At 44.3% G+C, this 19,786-nt stretch overlaps 1 protein-coding gene across 1 annotated transcript in view; it reads right to left on the bottom strand.

The window, feature by feature from the left end:
- Positions 1–7,220: 7,220 nt before the first annotated feature.
- The window catches only part of KDM4B (lysine demethylase 4B), a 178,737-nt gene continuing 166,171 nt past the window's right edge, over positions 7,221–19,786 (bottom strand). Inside the window, exons 19-23 of the mRNA XM_073324669.1 lie at positions 19,336–19,521; positions 19,081–19,245; positions 17,866–17,985; positions 14,803–14,895; positions 7,221–10,389 (exon numbers count right to left, since the gene is read on the bottom strand). Coding sequence (XP_073180770.1) covers positions 10,204–10,389; positions 14,803–14,895; positions 17,866–17,985; positions 19,081–19,245; positions 19,336–19,521 — 750 coding nt within the window. The 3' untranslated portion in view covers positions 7,221–10,203. The remainder of the gene's footprint in view (positions 10,390–14,802; positions 14,896–17,865; positions 17,986–19,080; positions 19,246–19,335; positions 19,522–19,786) is intronic.

Here is a 19,786-nt window from a genome sequence, read left to right as displayed (position 1 = left end):
CCAGTGAGAGACTGTTGAATTGGAATTCATTTGCAAATTGGATACAATTAACTTAAGCTTGAATAGAGACTGGGAGTGGCTAAGTCATTATGCAAGGTAACCTATTTCCCCTTGTTTTTTTCTACCCGCCTCCCCCCTCAGACGTTCTTGTTAAACCCTGGATTTGTGCTGGAAATGGCCCACCTTGATTATCGTACACATTATAAGGAGAGTGATCACTTTAGATAAGCTATTACCAGCAGGAGAGTGGGGTGGGGGGAGAGAAAACCTTTTGTAGTGGTAAACACCCATTTTTTCATGGTTTGTGTATATAAGAAGATCTTCTATACTTTCCACAGTATGCATCCGATGAAGTGAGCTATAGCTCACGAAAGCTTATGCTCAAATAAATTGGTTAGTCTCTAAGGTGCCACAAGCACTCCTTTTCTTTTTGCGAATACAGACTAACATGGCTGTTACTCTGAAACATGATACTACCCTAGTCACACATCTGTGCCTCCTCTCTTCTCCAGCTTCATTTGTTTGGGGCTCAGCCGAAACAGTCCTTCAGATATTTTATTATAGAGTGGTCTCGATTCTCCATTTGCCTTGCACCTTAACAATCATTTAAACCATTGCAAAGACCAGACACTTTCCCTTGCTCTTAATGATTGCAAGAGGTGCAGAGCAATGGGATTAGGGGATTTTCTCGTAGGAGGAGAGTGGAGTGGAAAAGACTCAGCTGCCTCAGCTCCAGTAAAAGAACCTTCTGGAGAAAGTCTTCATTTTTGCTTCCTCTCCCCCAGATTACCAAGCCATAGAGGAGGAGATGTCTAAAGCAACACCCTGATGTGACACCATCACCTTTAATCCTCAATGGAATTATCCCCAGCATCGAGCAAACAAAAATACTTAATATTCCCTTGGCCCAAAATGAGTATCTTTATCACTCTGTTTTAAAAACCACAATCTTATTGTAAGCAGAGCTACAGATTCCACATTCAGGAAAGGGGGAAGGAGAGGGGAGGAGTGGAAGTCTCTGAAGACCTGAATACATGGAAAAGTTGCACCAGTTTAATTTAAATCACTTATTAAACCTATGCGAATGCTATTTCAGTTTAAGAGTGGCTTCCTGAGGTTTAGCTTAACCTGATCAATTTAAGCTAAATTGAAACAAGTCACTCAAACCAAAATAAGTGTATCCCTATGTGGGGGATGTACTGGCTAAAAAGTAAAAAAACAAAAAACAAAAAAAACCACCCACACCTTTATACACCGGTACAACTTCCTCAGGTAGACAAGCCCCCAGATTCAATCCACAGGAGTATGGTTCTGTATTCTTTTTATTCATTCATTTATTTAGTGCTGGTGAAAGGTGCAGGATTGACAGCCCTGGAGACTGAAATCCTATTAACTCAAGAGAAGAGGTAAAAACCTCGAGGCAAGAGCAGGGCAAGCTTTGCCTGCAGATAAGCCTCAACCCTGCTATGGAGGGGACCAAATGAAAGAGTGGAGTTGAGTGACAATATCTCATTCAGTCTTTTGCCTCTCTGTTGAAATCAGCAGCAAGAGGGAGAGCCTCGTGGCAATGGTTCTGAGTTGTGGACATTTGTCCTTGGGCAGCTGGAGTCCATCTCATTTCATACAAGCCATGGAATATCAGTGAGCTTTCGATCCCTACATATCTCGGTGGGATTTGAACTAGTGGTTTAGGCAGTTTTTCAGATCTATCTTTCATTACTTAACCATGAAGCCTTCCAGTCCCCATTCTTAGGCCACCCTCAGATAGGAAAGAAAAAATGAAGTATTCTCTTGATTTTCATTTTTAATTGGATTCACTATATTCATCTCCAAATACCTGGAGAGCTGAATAGGGAAAAAAACAGCTAGAAAGAGAGTGGATTGGAAATTTTTCAAGAAACACTGAATTTTTTAGTGAAATTGTCTATTTGGATGAAAAATTCCACAAATTTGTGTCAAACTGTTTCACAACACAAACAGGTGACATCCTGATCTAGAAAATAAGATAAGAAGTTTCAATCTGTACTAAGTAGCAGCTCCCTTTAATTTTTTTAAAAAATCGATTATATCATTACTATTAGCATAATATGACACGGCTTGGCATACAGCGTGTTTAAACACAGGTTTAAAGAGTGATTTAAGTTAAACTAGTAGGTGTAACATTTCAGCAAGCAGCTGGATCTCTAGCACAATCAGTGTTTGGCTGTTAACTGAAAGGCTGATGGTCCAATCGTAGAATCATAAAATACCAGGGTTGGAAGGGACCTCAGGAGGTATCTAGTCCAACCCCCTGCTCAAAGCAGGACCGATCCCCAACTAAATCATCCCAGCCAGGGCTTTGTCAAGCCTGACCTTAAAAATATCTAAGGAAGGAGATTCTACCACCTCCCTAGGTAACGCATTCCAGTGTTTCACCACCCTCCTAGTGAAAAAGTTTTTGCTAATATCCAACCTAAACCTCCCCCACTGCAACTTGAGACCATTACTCCTTGTTCTGTCATCAGCTACCACTGAGAACAGTCTAGATCCATCCTCTTTGGAACCCCCTTTCAGGTAGTTGAAAGCAGCTATCAAATCCCCCCTCATTCTTCTCTTCCGCAAACTAAACAATCCCAGTTCCCTCAGCCTCTCCTCATAAGTCATGTGTTCCAGTCCCCTAATCATTTTTGTTGCCCTCCGCTAGACTCCCTTCAATTTTTCCACATCCTTCTTGTAGTGTGGGGCCCAAAACTGGACACAGTACTCCAGATGAGGCCTCACCAATGTCGAATAGAGGGGAACGATCACGTCCCTCGATCTGCTGGCAATGCCCCTACCTATACATCCCAAAATGCCATTGGCCTTCTTGGCAACAAGGGCACACTGTTGACTCATATCCAGCTTCTTGTCCACTGTAACCCCAAGGTCCTTTTCTGCAGAACTGCTGCCGAGCCGTTCGGTCCCTCGTCTGTAGCGGTGCATGGGATTCTTCCATCGTAAGTGCAGGACTCTGCACTTGTCCTTGTTGAACCTCATCAGATTTCTTTTGGCCCAATCCTCCAATTTGTCTAGGTCCCTCTGTATCCTATCCCTACCCTCCAGCGTATCTACCTCTCCTCCCAGTTTAGTGTCATCTGCAAACTTGCTGAGGGTGCAATCACACCGTCCTCTAGATCATTGAAGATATTGAACAAAACCAGCCCCAGGACCGACCCTTGGGGCACTCCACTTGATACCGGCTGCCAACTAGACATGGAGCTATTGATCACTACCCGTTGAGCCCAACAATCTAGCCAACTTTCTATCCACCTTATAGTCCATTCATCCAGCCCATACTTCTTTAACTTGCTGGAAAGAATACTATGGGAGACCGTGTCAAAAGCTTTGCTCACTCAGGGACATGACTACATCTTTAGAAGAGTAGTTAAGTGCTGGATTAGGCTTCCAAGGGAGGTTGTGGAATCCCATCACTGGAGGTTTAAGAACAGGTTGGACAAATACCTGTCCCGGCTGTTCTAGGTTTACTTGGTCATGCCTCAGCACAGGGGACTGGACTTGATGACTTCTCCAGGTCTCTTCCAGCCTTACATTTCTAGGATTGTATCTCATGCCATCTTATGCACTATTACTACTGACATGTCATAAAATGTAAAAATGAAAAATGAAAAAAAAAATCAAAACAAAATATTTTGTTTTGAAACAAAATTTAAAAATTTTCCTCATAAATGAAGTTTTCAAAATGGTTTTTTTTTTTTTTTTTTTGAATTTCCATTTGGCAGCAAATTTAAAAAACTTGCTTTGCTGTAATCTGGAATGGAAACAAATTTCAAAAACGTCAACTGTCCGCAAAACAGAAATGCCAAGTTCTGACCCGCTCTAGTTAGGAAGGGTTTCAGTGCATCCTTTGAAGCAGCAACATTGATGCAGAACACATACCAATGGCTGGAAAAGAGAAATGTCAAAACAAAATAACCCCAACTGATACACGTGCTATGAGAGAGCTGAAACATGGATTCCAGGAGCATCTGAGGTGGCCCTTTTATAGATTCAGAGATTCCAATGCCAGAAGGGACCATTGCGATCATCTTGTCTGACAACCTGTATAACAGGCCATAAAACTTCCCCAAAATAATTCCTAAAGCAGATCTTTTAGATAAAATCAAGGTTGGATGTTTAAAATTGGCAGTGAGAGAATCCACCACGACCCTTGGGCAATTGTTCCCAGTCTGAATTTGTCTAGCTTCCAACTTCCAGCCATTGGACCATGCTGTACCTTTCTCTGCTAGATGAAGAGCCCATTATTAAATATTTGTTCCCCATGTAATCAAGTCCCCTCTCACCCTTCTCTTTGTTTTCATCTACTCATCTCTTAAAAGGAGTGTGATCATGGAACTACAGTCAAGTGAAAAGGAAAGTACAAAGGGCACTGGAGAGAGAGCATGGAAGCTGTATTGAAAACTCCTGGCCCTCTGTGTTCAAAGATCCCAGTGCTGGGAGGCCGCAGGATGATGGGAGAAATGGTGGGCAAGCTTCAAAATGGTGGGGATAAGCACCCAGACCGCTATGCTGGAGACCTGCGAGAACACACCCGTAAGAGTCACTGTTTCAACTCTATCCGAAATACGATGAGATCACTCGTCTCATGGCACTTCCACATCTAGATCAGGTGAAACAAAAAGGTGAAGAGCTGACGAACGTGGTTAGAAGTTGGGGCCATTTATCATCTTGATCGGAGAACTAGTCTGTATGTTCCTAGTAAAGGCCATAACATTTTGATCTTGAGCATCAAGAGGCAATGCATGTAAAGTATGTAGCAACGCATAGCCCCAACAGCATTGCAAGAAAAGAATCCTCCTCTCATCCCTTACTGAGCTGCTGTGTCTTCCGTCAGACAGAAAAACTGAGGCATTAAACATCTCTCTTCCTCCACTATTCCACCCTCCGGGCTTAGGGCTAAATTCCGTCTGGCAGCATTGCAGCAAGAATAAGCAGCCTGTTCATTCCTGTCTTTTCAATGCTGCCAACAACGATCATAGAACAGGTTTATTGTGTGTATGACGATTTGTGACACGGACTCACAAAGGGAACTCTACCAGCCTTTACACTACAGGATTTAAGATGTTTGCTCATGAATACATCCCGCTAATCACAAGCCCCAAAACAGGAGCTGTACTTCTCCGAAACTACAATAGCAAAAGTGGTGTTCTTTAGGGCTTCAGAGCTGGGAGAGAGCATAACAGATGGTTATCTGGCCAAAGACCCATGTAATCTGGGCCCATCGCTGACTGCAGCTATATGGGTTTGTCTACACTACCCGCTGGATTGGCGGGCAGCGATCGATCCAGCGGGGGGGGGGGGGTGTATAGACGCGATAAATCAATTGCTGAGTGCTCTCCCATCGACTCTGGTACTCCACAAGAACGAGGAGCACAAGTGGAGTCAATGGGAGAGCGTCAGCTGTCGACTTAGTGTCGACGTAGTGAAGACACCACGGTAAGTAGATCTAAGTACGTCAACTTCAGCTACGCTATTCAAGGAGCTGAAGTTGTGTATGTTAGATCAACACTATGTGGTAGTGTAGACACGCCCTATGACAAGAACTCCACAGGGCAGGCCAGCGAAGGGCTTTGCAGTCTGTTCAACACACTGGTCCAGGCTACCAGACGACAGAAACCTGCAGAATACATAGTAACTCCTGCAAACAGATTATACCTGACTCAAGATGAGAGGGGAAGGAGTGGGAATTCCAGAGAAAAGAGGAAATAGGAGAAGGAAAATCGAGGCAAATCGAGGAGAAGGAAAGGTGTGAGCACGGGGGGGGGGGGGCAGACGATGACACAGACGGACAAAAAAGGACAGAGGAACATTCTCCAGCTACCACTGCAATTCAGGTGCATGGGTCAGAAACATCCCAAATACCCAGGGATATGACAGAGATTTGAAGAGGAGACTAATGAAGGGCATTCAACAGAAGACTCTCCACCCCACATGGTGCTCAGAGCATGGGGACGAAGGAATAGTGAATGAGGCTAAGCTAGCTAAGCAGTATTCACACCTGATCCTCATGGTGCTCACATTGTGAGATGACATGGGATAACAATTTGCTATTCAGCCCTGCAGAATCTACCTCAGTGGTAGATTGAATAGAGAAAGGGCCTAGACAAGTTTCTAGACCCACAGAGTTTCAAGACTTGGGAAGGCTAGTGTGAAAATATCTACTCCATCCCAGCTCTATGATGCTCTGATAGGACATGTTGATCTTTGTCTTTCTGATATTGGTCCAAGGCTGCTGCTTGGAAACATTTTATTGGTCCTTAATGTGGATTTATTGGCCCTTCACAAAGGGTTGTTGGTTATGGCAGGTCACAAGATAGCGGACCTTAAAATCACAGCACAAATTCTCTGCTAGTGACTGCAATGGAATTACACCAGAGGAGACTTTGGCTCTCACATCCTTCTCATGCATCTGGATCAAATAATATGGTTTTATCAGACTTCCTTGAGTAAAGCTAGGAGGCAAGTATTGGTGAGCTGAAATCTAAGGGATATTGCTTTCAAGTGATCCAAAGCATTAGTCACTAACTGTAGCAGTTTGTGAGATGTCTCTATAAAACCATGTCTGAACTCAAGTGAGGGGAAAAAGGGTGGTGACAATCAGAAGGATGATTTTAAAAGGTTCATTATCTGTGTGACCTGCAAGGGCTAGACAGGCATGCTGACCCACTAGTGGGATGGTTAAAAGACCGATTTCCAGTAATACATAGCCACTGGTGGTTTACAGACTCACAGAAATGTAGGATTGGAAGAAACCTCGATAGGTCAACTTGTCCAGTCCCCTGCTTGAAAGCAGGACTAAATATTACCTAGACCATCCCTGTCAGGTGTTTGTCTAACCTAGTCTTAAAAACCTCTGACAGATTCCACAACCTCCCTATTTTGGGCCTTAAAAACTCTCACTGGTCAGTAACTAACCAGTGCTTCTATGGCACTGATCCAGCTATATCAAGTCCTGGACCTTGGATCATTGCAATTTCAATTCTGACCTGTTGGGGGTGCAAGGACAGAGCTCTTGTCCTGCTCTTAGGAGAGAAGGGGCAGACCACATTCTAATTCACCAACCTCAGCTTCTCATGACCGAGTTACTGGTCAGCTTTCACCAACCACTCTGACTTGGGAGATTTCTTCCCCTTCAGCACAGTAGCTTTTATATAGAAATGAAGAGACTTCAACCTCCTAAAAACTGTAATTCTGAAGTGCTCAACAGCCTTTAATTCATTATGAACCTAGAGGCAGAGAAAAAAAAATGCAAAAAAATACATCACATTCTTAATCTAAGAGGAAAAAAATCAATAATTTTATAGCACATAATCAGACACTTACAAATATATTTCACTGGGGGGTGGGGAAGAAGTGTGCATTTCCTATTTCCTTTTCCATAGTCTGATGCACAGAAACCTTCAACATGGTCATTATAGATAAACTGCACAAGTCATTCCTGAACCAAAAGAGGGCTTTAAGAACAAACAAAACAGGAAAAACCCAGCAACAAAGAAGGGCATTCTACAGTTCCAGATTCACGTTTAAACATAACTCACCATCTGAATATGGGGTCAGGGAAACACACTTTTTTTGTTTTTTGTTTTTACAATATAAATAGTATTTAAAAAAGGTACTACATATGAATACAGTAATGATGCTACTTCAGTCAGGACTTTTTTTTTTTTTTTTTTTTTTTTTTTAACATGCAGAGGAAATCCGCCCACTGCTCCCAACCCATCCCGCCCTACTTCCCTTCCCGCTCCCCACTTCCAAAACAAAAAAAAAATCCTCTGCTGTTTAAATTCTCTTTCAATTGTTTTAAATATTTCTCTGTGGCCTGGCAACCATTAAAACATCCATTTTTTCTTTTATACAAGCAAATTATCTTTTAAATCTTGTTCTAGCCAACAGGAGACAGCTACGCAGGAGTAATCGCTATACAGGTGCGGCACAAAATAAAGGAGAGAGACTTCAGCTAGGTTCTAATTTGTCTTCTATCCAAAATGACACAGAACGAGGCTTTTAAGAACAGTCCTTTTTTTCCTTTAAAGAAAAAAAACAAAAAATGTACATTCTTCTTTGATAAATTCAGTCTAATGCTTTTTTGGAGACAGATTCGTTTGGAGAAATTGAAAACTTAAAATAAAGAAGAAAAAAAAACAAGAACAAAACTACCTAAAAGGATTTCACACTGTGTTATAACACACACTTTAAAAAAAAAAAAATGCAAAAAACACCTCTCAGCAGAGGCAGCAAGAAATGAAGGGAATTCTAATTCCCCCAAGAAAGAACACTTCACTCCATTTCCATTCTCTGACTGGGACAGCTGAATATCTGTCCAGTCTCTTAAGATGCTAATAATTACCGTGTTATCCTGCAAATGCTTCCCACGTTCCCATGAAGATATCTAAACACAGTCACTTAAAAAAATATATATTGACTGTATTACAAGGGGGCTTAAAAAGAGAGAGTATTGTTCTTCCCTGCTCAGAAATTTCTGGGACTCAAGAGAAAAAGATTGCCGAGGACGCGTTTCCTGGATAGCTTTGTCAACTCACAGGCAAAGACACAAAGGTGGGATTGAATATGTGCTGTATAAGTACCATGTCCCCATCCCCATGCACACACACTGCAGCAGCCTCATCCTCCCTGCAGTTCTTCTCCAAGTCTACTTATTTCTCTTCACTTCAAGCCTGATTCAAAGCCCTCTGAAGTCAGTGGGAGTCTCTTTCCACCAACTTTGACGGGCTTTGGATAAGGCCTTTTATGCAACACTGTCCCATAACAGTTCTACGGGAGGAGGTGCTTACACAGAGTTCAGGTGGGAGCCGCCTATTCAGTATTTCAAGATTTGTTTCTGACTCTAACACTCATTTTAATACTCAATGAACTGAGCCCAAACAAATGCAGGCTTTCATCCCGCTTCACCAGGAGCATCTCAAAGGCTCACGCCTTACCTAAGTAAAGGATGTCACAACAATTGAAGGCGTTTGGGGAATTTCTTCTTTAATGGGGGGAGGGGGTAGAAGAGAATATACACACACCTCCAAGGCTTCTGTCATGGAATGATTCACGCAACTGTAAGCTGCACAGCTCAAAACCAAAGAAAAAGAAAAGGAAAAAGTTCCTCTGGGAGCCATGCCTAATAGAGAGCCAGAACAATCCCCTTGCACGCCACTCTCGATAGAAAGGTGGGGGTGGCAGCTCTTAAAGGGGATGGCAGCAACAGAACAATGCCTGCCAGATCGGTGAGGGGAAGAATCAAGTGGCATATCTGAATCAAAAGGCATGCACGCTTGAGGCCACAGAGTCTAAGTGATTGCAAAGATGGGGAAGGAAAAGGCAAGGAAGAGGAGTAGAAGGAGCAAACACTAATTTCCAGCCATTTCCCCACTGGTTGCCCTTTGCTGATGACAGGGCAGAAATGCACACACCCACGGTCTAAATCATCAACTGCAACAACATTCGGGTTATGAGACATTTCTTTCCCCGCTTCCCCAGGTTACAAAGAAAACATTGCTTTAAAAAACAACCCACAATGTCTGCTCTTGTTCTCTCTCCCCACTGCAGTGTTAAATTACATTTCAGTGGTGGGGAGGAAGGAGAAATGATTTTATTTTTTTCTGTTTTAAAGCCACGATCTAGAAAAAATTATTTGTTGAAACTGTTGCTTTCCTATTTTTGTTTGTGTTTTTTTTTCTTAATAATGCTCATTTATAGAAAACGTCACAAAGGTGATTTATATGTACAGAAATCAGGGTTCAAAGGCTGCTTCAGTAGTCAGGGAAATAGCACCTTTTAAAGACAAAAGAGTTTGATGTGGTTTAAAAATCTGAGTCATTTCATTTTTCATTAATTTTAACCCTTTCCAAACCTTAAAAAAAAAAAAAAAAAAAAAAAGGAGCCAGTCGCAAAGCTCCACTAGTACAAACTCTTCCGAAGTCTTCATGTGAAATGCTGTCTGAAGGGGTTTTGAGCTCCCTATTCTATTGGTCAGCAATGCAGCTGACAGAGTAGAGGTAGCCTGTAGCCAGACAGGATTTTCTTGCAGTCCAAACTGAGAGCCGAAGAAAGGAATTCACAGCAGGCTATTGCACGGGGCTGGCCTTTTGTTCCACAGTTTCCTGGTTATTTTTCCTCAGGGTTGAAAAGGGTTAATTTTTTAATTATTATTATTAATCCTGGTTAAAACATGTTGCTCTGTGGTCCTGGCTGGTACTGCGTCTGCAGCAGGGTCTCCATGAAGGCCAAGTAATCTGGGTTCTGTCCATAGTCCTCGGGATTCCTGGAATTCCCCACTCGGGGGCGCTTGGCGGCTTTCACTTCGTCTCCGGAAAACACTCCTTCCTGAGGGGCCCCAGTGCTGAGGGACTACAGGAGACAGGAAAGTACAATCATTAAAGGGGGAAGATGCACGAGAGAGCAGCACACCTATTTAACAAAACTGCTTGGACAGGAGAAAGTGAACACTGTGTTACATACATGCTAGAGAAACACTGAAGGCTGGAGAGTGCAGGGACTGGCTCTGAGGAACACACTTGGCTTGTAGGACCATACGCAAAAACAACTTCAAGTCTGCTTCATTTCTGTAGCAGGTTCTCTTCCACTCTCTAACTCCAACCCACAAATCCTCTGCCACTGCAACCCTTCTCTGTCTGCTCAGGTTATTCATTCATCATAAAAAGCACCCTGGTAAAGGAAGCTTCTCTCACTTCCTCAGGCATGGGGGGGCGGGGGGGAGAGTCTGTTTGGGGAAGAGATTGTTGTAAGACGACATGACATAGCTTATACACTGCTTCTCACTCTCAAAGCAGAGAGAAGGTTCTTGGTAAGTGTGGTTACTTCCTGTTGCTTCCTTCCTTTATCCAGCTGCTCTTTATTAGAGTATCTTGTACATCACTCACACAGAACTCTTCCTAAAAATCTCTGGGAACAGGAGGTATGCAGAAATAATTAAGCATTTCAGCTCAGATGTGAGTTATTCACCTTTCATCAGAGTGTGCACGAAGGGGAGTGGATGTGTGTGTCAGTCACTCTGGAAATGTTACAACGCCTGAAGGTCAGGATCCATCAAAAGTGACATCATCACCCACCCTACCTCACCACTCAAATTCATCAGCTTTGCTGAAAGGCAGAACTGCAGTCAGATACTAACAAAAATATTGTCTAAAGAAAGACTGACTATCTCTGTTCACCGGATAAAAACGAACACAAACAGCTCCTCTGCCCCCAGAATCCACTTGAAAAAGGACAAAAGTAAATTACACACAGCATAGTTAATCTGTGGAATTCATTGCCACAAGATGTCTGAGACCAGAGGATTCAAAAAAGGATGAGATATCTATATGGATATTGACAAATCTAGAGTTACATTAGAGATGATCAAAGCATTTTATAAGGGACTAAAAACCCTTCCATATTTCATGGCATAAACTAGCGTATAACCAATTGGAGAAGTTTCTTCATAATCCCCACAGGTAGTTTATTCCACATAAATGTCCATTACAGGATTTTTTTATTTTATGTGCAACTTCAAGCCTCTGTTTGTGGCCACAGACAGTGTTAGTGGTCAGACAGACCCTGGACTCTGGTGATCACCGGTGGAACTTGGCATGGCAGTTCCTATAATCCTTTTGTCTTTATCATGCAACAGTTGACATCACAGGCATCTAGAACAAAGCAAGAAGCTGTACGTGCTTCATTGCTCTGGGCATCTGATCTCACGCTCTTGCGGAGGGGATGGCTTCAAAAGTCAAAGCAGCATCAGGTTTGGGGGGAAAAAATTCTTGAGCCACAAATTCCAATCTTAGTAATATCAGCTCAGTCCCTCCTATTTTCTAGGCCAACTGAATTCAGCCACAGTTAACTGCATGGAACTGTGCTAACACTACGGGGTGCGACTCCCCCACTTGTGTACACACACCCACAGTAGCTCTCATCTCATCTCCTACGTTGTTTGGCTACGGGCTTTCTCCACAGCAGGCAGCCCCTCTGCTCTCCACCCCTCCCCACAGCGTCCCCACCCAGCAGACGCTGCAGATCAGCGCCTTTCCCCTCCTCCCCCCTGCAGCAATCAGCTGGCTTGCCGCGTTTAGGAGGGAAGGGGTAGGAGTGAGGACTCGGTGCGCAGGCTCCCCCTCCCTCCCCTGCCTCCTAGGAGGCGGGGGTATGATCGAGGAAGTAGCCTGCAAAGTAAAGGGGGATGAGGTGGGGGGGGGGGGAGGGAGAAGAAGAGGCGGGTCAAAGGTGGAGGCTTGGGGGAAGGGATGGAGTGGGTGGGCTGAGGGTTGAGCCCCCCGCCCCGGTGCTTGCAGAGAAGGGGAAGCTGCTGCCACTGCTGCGCAACGGGTGCTTCTCCTAGCCTACACCACCTTCAGCCTCCTTGCCCGCCTCATTGTCTCCAGTGACTTAATAGGATTTAAAGATGATGTCCCCGATATGAAGACTTGGCCAAGAAAGCAGGTTTTGATGAGGTGGAAGAAGCTGACGTTACGCAACTTCTGCAATCGCACGGAGAAGAGCTAACCAATGAAGATCTGATGCAACTAGAGGTGACGAGAGCAATGGAAGAAGAGGGCCAAGAAGTAGAAGAACCACCAACCCATCGAAATTTGACTGCCAAACATCTTTCTGAAGCTTTCCAAATGATTGAAGATGGCTTGCAAATCCTGAGTGATGACAATCTTGACAGGGAACGCAGCTCCAAAGTGATTAGGGGACTTGGTCATCTAATGACTTGCTATAAAGAAATTTACCAAGAAAAAAAAGGGAAAGCAAAACTACAACTCTAGATGTGTTTTTTGAGTTCAGAAAGTTCAGCAAGAGGAGCAGCCGGACAATCCACCCTCTTCCACTCTCTGACTCCACCACCTCAACCAAGCTTCATACTCAGGAACAATTGTAGTATTAAACTGCTTGTTTAAAATTGTTTAAAACTTATACCTGTATTAAATTGTTTGTTTAAAATGTGTATAATGCTTTTTGTCTGGCAAAAAAAAAATTTTTCCCTGGAACCTACCCCCCCATTTACATTAATTCTTATGGGGAAATTGGATTCGCTTAACATTGCTTCACTTAAAGTCACATTTTTCAGGAACAGAACCACCATGTTAGTGAGGAGTTCCTGTAGTTGTGTAGCTGGTAGTGCAAGTATATAAACACGAGCAGGGCGCATCACACCACTAGCGCATAGTGTAGACATAGACTATATGTTGGTCTTTAAGAGGAAGCTTAAAGAAGTAGGGACCTCTGTGTTCCATGGGATTTTTAATGTCTGTTTGGAAGTCTCTTATTCCAGTATCGTTGGCCAACATTTCCAAAACACCACGGGGCTGCAGGTCAGTTCACCTGACCATTATCTTCTCACCCTGCAGGTAGCAACGTTTCAGTGGTGGAGTTTGTAACTGGTATCCTCCAGGCAGTGGTGAGCTGGAGCCGGTTCACACCGGTTCGCTAGAACCGGTTGTTAAATTTAGAAGCCCTTTTAGAACCGGTTGTTCCGCGAGGGACAACCGGTTCTAAAAGGGCTTCTAAATTTAACCGGCCAAAAGTGGCGCCTTTAGCGCCGATTCCATGGGTGCTCCAGGGCTAGAGCACCCAAGGGGAAAATTTGGTGGGTGCAGAGCACCCACCAGCAGCTCCCTGCCCCACCCCAGGCCCCAGTTCACCTCCACTCCGCTTCCTCCCCTGAATGCGCCGCCCCACTCTGCTTCTCCGCCCCCCAGCTTCCCATGAATCAGCTGTTCGCACAGGAAGCCAGGGTGGGCTGAGAAGCAGGCCGAGGCTTCCCGCTCAGGCCAAGGGAGGCAGAGGTGAGCTGGGGCTGGGCGGGGAGTGAGGAGGGCTGCCCGTGCCGCAGCAGGTAACCTGGGGGGGGCGCGCGCAGAGGAACCTCTCCCCGCCCCAGCTCACCTCCGCCTCCCTGGGCCTGAGCAGGAAGCCGCCGCCTGCTTCTCAGCCCTCCCAGGCTTCCCGCTGAACAGCTGATTCGCGGGAAGCCGGGGGTGGGGGGGGAGAGCATAGAAGCAGAGCGGAGCGTTCAGGGGCGGAGGCGGAGCAGAGGTGAGGTGAGCAGGCGCCAGGCAAGGGGCGGGGAGCTGCTGGTGGGTGCTCTGCGCCTAAGATTCCACTTTTAATGTGATCAGCGGGGGAGCATACGCTCCCCCTGCTCCCCCCCTAGCTACGCTCCCCTACCCCTAGGAGCCAGAGGGACCTGCCAGATGCTTCCTGGGAGCTGACCCAGGTAAGCACCTCTGGGACTCCCCACCTTGCCCCCCGGCAGATGCCTCTGGCTCTTAGGGTTGGGCACCCACTACGGGTGGCCCACGAGACCCTCCTGCCCGGTTCTGGGGGCAGTCAGGGAACAGGGGTGGATGGGGCGGAGGGGGGGCGTCAAGGAACATGGGGGGGTTGAATGGGGCAGGAGTCCCGGGCGGCAAGGGTGGGCAATGACCCCCTCGTGGGGTGATCAGGGAACCCGTTGTTAAGATTTTGGCAGCTCATCACTGCCTCCAGGACGAAAGGCACTTTACTGAATACATGCTCTCTTAACTAGGGAACATAGAAATCAGGTCTTGACAAGCCGGAATTGTTTAAAACCTTTTCAAATGTCTTCATTAGTCTTTTTACAATCTTCCACATATTCTGTGAGTGAATTAGGGTCTTATAGTTCTAGACGGCAGAGGGAACTTTTTAGGTCACTTTCAAAGAGCCTTTAAAAGAAAATGTAATGAGCACATGTGAGAAGCTGCTCCCCATGTTTTCTCCTGCAGATTTGATACCCACCAGGCGAGATTTCACTCTCTTAGGAAGCTCCTCCTCCAATGTGTAAATATCACCACGTTTTACCATCAGCTGGGAGCCATCTTCAAACTCCACCTGCAGAGAGCATAGTAGTAATCAGGTGACTGGCTTCTCCATTTACACCTAACAAGTCTCTCCTCACCTCCTTTTATCAGCCTAAAAAGTCCCCCGGATTCTCTGATGGACACAGAAAAAACAGTGGGAACCATGAAGAAAACACCCACCCCCTGCTGTAACGTTGGTATTACACTCTCATTAATAAGTCCTTCTTCCTTCTTAAATTAAGATTTTCTTCGAACAAGTCAAAATACATTTGTGTTTTAACAAGGAACAATAATCAGGCAGGTGTAAAAAATCGTGGTGGTAATTCCTCATTCCAAACCTCTCTGAGCACTGATTACATCCAATGAAGTGAGCCGTAGCTCACGAAAGCTTATGCTCAAATAAATTTGTTAGTCTCTAAGGTGCCACAAGTCCTTTTCTTTTTGCGGATATAGACTTACACGGCTGCTACTCTGAAACCTATCATGAATTATGTAACAGGAGATGTTACAGGGATGTTTATTCATGAAAATGAGCACATGAAATTTTAAACCATAAAATAAATATTCTCAGAGCCTCTTGCTTGCTTTGCTGAAGACTTACAGTAGCATCCTGGATAATGCAGAAAACAAACAATACGGTTTAAGAGAAAGGTAGGGTCTGATTTAAATTGAGGAAATTCAGAGGGACAAAAAAAAAAAATCTATGGGCAGGTCTACATTACTGCTTATGTTGATATAACTTATGTTGCTCAGGGGTGTGAAAAAGCCTTCCCTCTGCCCACTCCAAGTGATGCAAGTTACACCGACCTAAGCGCCAGTGTGGACAGTGCTATGTTGGCAGGAGACGCTCTCCCGCAGACATAGGTACGGTCTCTCACCGAGATAGAGCAATTAGGCCGAGAGGAGAGCTCTCTCCAGTCGGCATAGAGCGTCTTCACCAGACACACTACAACAGCACAGCTGCACTGGTGCAGCTGGACTGACGTAGCACTTCTAGTGTAGACCAGCCCTATGTTTGAAATTGCCCCTCCTGTTGCACCCAGGTATTGTGGTTCATCAGCTATGCAAGGTCAACACCACTTACTGTAGTCTCTTAACTAAGAGCTATACATCAGCTGTAACAACTAGGCACAAGGGAATATGTTATGGGTAGTTTAAGTCTCCATTCTGAATACACACACAAATGAGGTTTAAAGACAAACCACTAGAGTTAAATTTTCAAAAGATATGCACCTAACCTGAATGTGCAAAACATGGAACAAGTAACTTCATGAGTTGCAAAATGTACAAATGCCCATCTGCCTGCATATTTTGTTCTCATTTAGTGCTGGTAACATAGATGCTTCTTTACATATTAGCTTTTAATGCTATTTTAAATCAATATGTGAATTTCCTATATTGTAACTAAATCAGAAAGAAAACAGAACAGATTTTCAATGGAACCGTACAAAAGTTAAAATTTATGTTAAAAATCAGACTGTCTTTTCTTTGGAGCATCATGCCAAAGAGATCTTTAGGATACAAGTCTGGATTACGATGCTCTTCTGTTTGCATGTCAAGACCTTAGGCTATTTTTGTGAAAAAAAGACTAAACGGTATAATAAGTGCCTCCGAGACAAGTGTCCTGGGAAATTTCTCCCACCATACTTTTCAAGATTACATAGGAATGCGAATCTACACGGCACAAAATAGTTTGTAAGTGTCATTGCGTGTGTTTGGTTAAACTGAGGTGCGCAGGGTGCACTTGAAACCTCCCAGAATCCTGGTAATTTTGAAACTTCTTGTGGCCCATTTAACCTAGATGTAGTCAAATGACAGTGTTGAATTTTGTGGAACTTCATGTTGAAATGCTGACTCTTCTTCAGATTTGACTGCTGGCCTCCTGTAAACAGAAATCCCACATGTGGTACAAAACACACGAAAACACTGCTTCAGCACTCAGACTTGTGGGCTACAAAATTGGCTGCTTCTGTTCTCTGCTAGAAAAGGTAGTTGGTGACATGAATGACAGGACTGGAGGCTTCTAATTATTTACAGAATAGGTAAAGGAGATATAGCAGCAGGACATTGTTCCCACATACTGCTCTGCCATGTACCTTCTCATGACTCTCCAGGGCAGCGAGTGTCAAGTCTCCAAGCCCATTCTATTCCTGATCTCCACTTTTATTGCCAAGAGGGTTTTAATGACCTAAATACCGGTTTGTTAGGAAGCAGAGCTTTGTCATAAAGCTCATTTCACACAGGCCATTGAACAGCCAACAGACAGTGGCAATATCAAGTCACTTTTGACCTGGGTCACATGATGTCCCAGTAACCCATTAACAATCCCAAATCATCCAGTCCCCAACAGGTATCCCCCCAATGGATCTGAAAGGCCCCCTCTTCAGCAAGTTCTCTGTGTTTAGGTAACTCATCTCTCTCAAATGACTCATCATAAGCAAAAGCTCTGCCAGAAACACTTGTAAAAGGGGCAAGGGAAGACTTAGATTTCCAATCAAAGCATCTTCCAGAGATCAGGTCCTCTTTAGATCAATGATTTTTCTTTTTTATCATAAACTATTTATCTTTGAGAGAGAAAATTTACTCTGTGCCAGAAATTCTATATTACATTTAACAAATCCTTTAAGCATTCACTAACCACTCCCGCTTTTCTCTACAGTTGCTTATCCACTGCACAGCTACATATACCAACTCAAGCATCCTTTTTCATCACAGAGAAAGGGTGTAAATGAAAAGAACCCATTATGAATTTCTAAGAGCAGGACTGCGTAGATAGAGAGGCATACGTGTGTGTACATGCATCCAAAATCTGCCACTGAAGACACTTTTCCTGACTCTCTTCATTAGGAGCATTACAGTTCCTATAAGAATACAGGAAATATTAACTCTGGAGGTCACATTACGTCTTCATAAATACAACAAGCCTTCTGTACCTGTGAGGAATAAAGCTTGTGTAACACACAGGTGCTGTGGTGGAATTTTTAGACCCCTCCCTATTTACCTGATAAATCTGACTGATTTGGGCTGCAATAAACTTGGCCTTATAGATGATTCCATCAGTCCACTGCAGCTGAACCAACTCGCCTTCTGGAGGGGGTCCCATCTGAATGCAGTCTCTGCTCTAAAGACAGAAGAAAGTCAGGAAAAAAACAGACAAATAAAATTTGGGAACAAGTTGACCATCTTTGTCATAGTGACCAACCATGGAAGATACCACAATTACATGATGCTTTAACATAAGAACCCAGGAGGCTACCGCACCATAAGCAAATTTGCATCTGTTCAAAATCTCACTAAGCATAGGCAGGTTACAACCCATTGCTCAAGTACTGAACCAAACTGTCTGCACCAGCTGCCGGTGATAATACTTTGCAATTCTGTGGAACTCATCCAAGGTGCTCAAAGCAGCTCAGACCATACTGTGATGTATTACTCTCATTTTACAAGCACAGAGGAAGAGGTGTTAATTGACTTGCCCACAGTATTACATGGGAGGTCAGTGGCAAAACTGGGAATAGAACCCACGAAACTTGACTCTTAGTACCCTGCTCCAGTTCTTCAATACATTCCCCGCCCACTCTAATCTATTTACAATATTAAAACAAACTTACACATTGTCCTGTATTTACCCAAAACAGGACTTGGGAGGGAAAAATGAGACTTTAAAAATGTAATTAGTGTGCAAGACAGAACAAACTATGTTCTCTTACGTCAGCGACCAACACTGGCAGCAGCTGTTGGTCAAGGAACAAAAGATTGGAAACCAGGTGATAATCAGTAAAGCCATATATAAGGAGATGCATGAAGATCACTTTATCCATCAGCTATGCGGCTAGCAATTTTTTAACCTATCGTAAAAAGATTTCTCCGGGTATGCTTTGTTGTTCCTTCCCACAAAGTAGGCAAGGATTCAGCATTGCATCACATAGATCAGGGGTGGCCAAACTGCAGCTCGCGAGCTGCATGCAGCTCTTTTACACTTAAAGTGCAGCTCGTAGAGCTCATCACCCTCTCCCCTCATTCTCTGCCCACCAGACTCAGGAAGAGGGGAGCTCGGGGCTTCAGCCCTGCGAGGCATGCCTGCAGGGGCTTGGGCCTTCAGCCCCGACAGGCGTCTCCTGAAGATTATTGTACGTGGCTCGGAGGGTCAGTAAGTTTGTCCACTCCTGCTATAGATTCTACCTGCAGTTACAGAGGAATCTAAAGAGCTTCTTACAGTAATGCTTTCCGGGTAAACGTTGTCGCTGTAAGAGCCATCGTCAAAGTTCACTTCATAGAAGGTTTGCGTTGTCATGCCAATTACTTTACACCTGTAGTAGAGTCCATTGCGGTTCTTCGTAATCACAGTCTGCCCCAGCGATACCTCCCTCCGAAACTGGATCTATGGAACAGAGGAAAGGGACCAATCAGGGATCAAGAGAGACATGAGAGAAACAGTACATAGGAGGGATTTTAAATAGAAGACACTTACATTGTGGTTGGCTGCTTTATGTTTGAAGCAAGTGATGGACACAACATATGGCCAATCATCCGGCTCCATGGGTACCCCAGCGGCATGTGCACAGGTCACATGGAAGGATGTGGAGCAGTGCTCGTAGGAGCATTGAATGCAAGCACCAGACACCTTCTTCATCCGCTTCCGGCAGTACACACATTTCTGAAGTGAAACACAGGTTCACGTTATGCAATGGAGACAAAGTCAGCAGCAGCTTTTAATCAACATACTTGAGGCTGGAGGCCAGAGTTAGACATCCAGTTACCAGACATGGTACAAAACTCCTTGTTATCAACAGTTACACTGAAGTAGAGCTCAGAGGTCCCAACCAGGATCGAGGATGTCTCATGCAGTGCACAATAGAGACGGGATAGTCAAATTCCTTTCAATCTGCCTGCTCAACCATTTGCACTCATCTAGAACCCAT

Source organism: Lepidochelys kempii, chromosome 25 (genome assembly GCF_965140265.1).
Source record: "Lepidochelys kempii isolate rLepKem1 chromosome 25, rLepKem1.hap2, whole genome shotgun sequence".
NCBI lineage: Eukaryota > Metazoa > Chordata > Testudines > Cheloniidae > Lepidochelys > Lepidochelys kempii.
The sequence above is the reverse complement of the archived record's forward strand: the minus strand, read 5'-3'. Positions and strand labels throughout refer to the sequence as shown.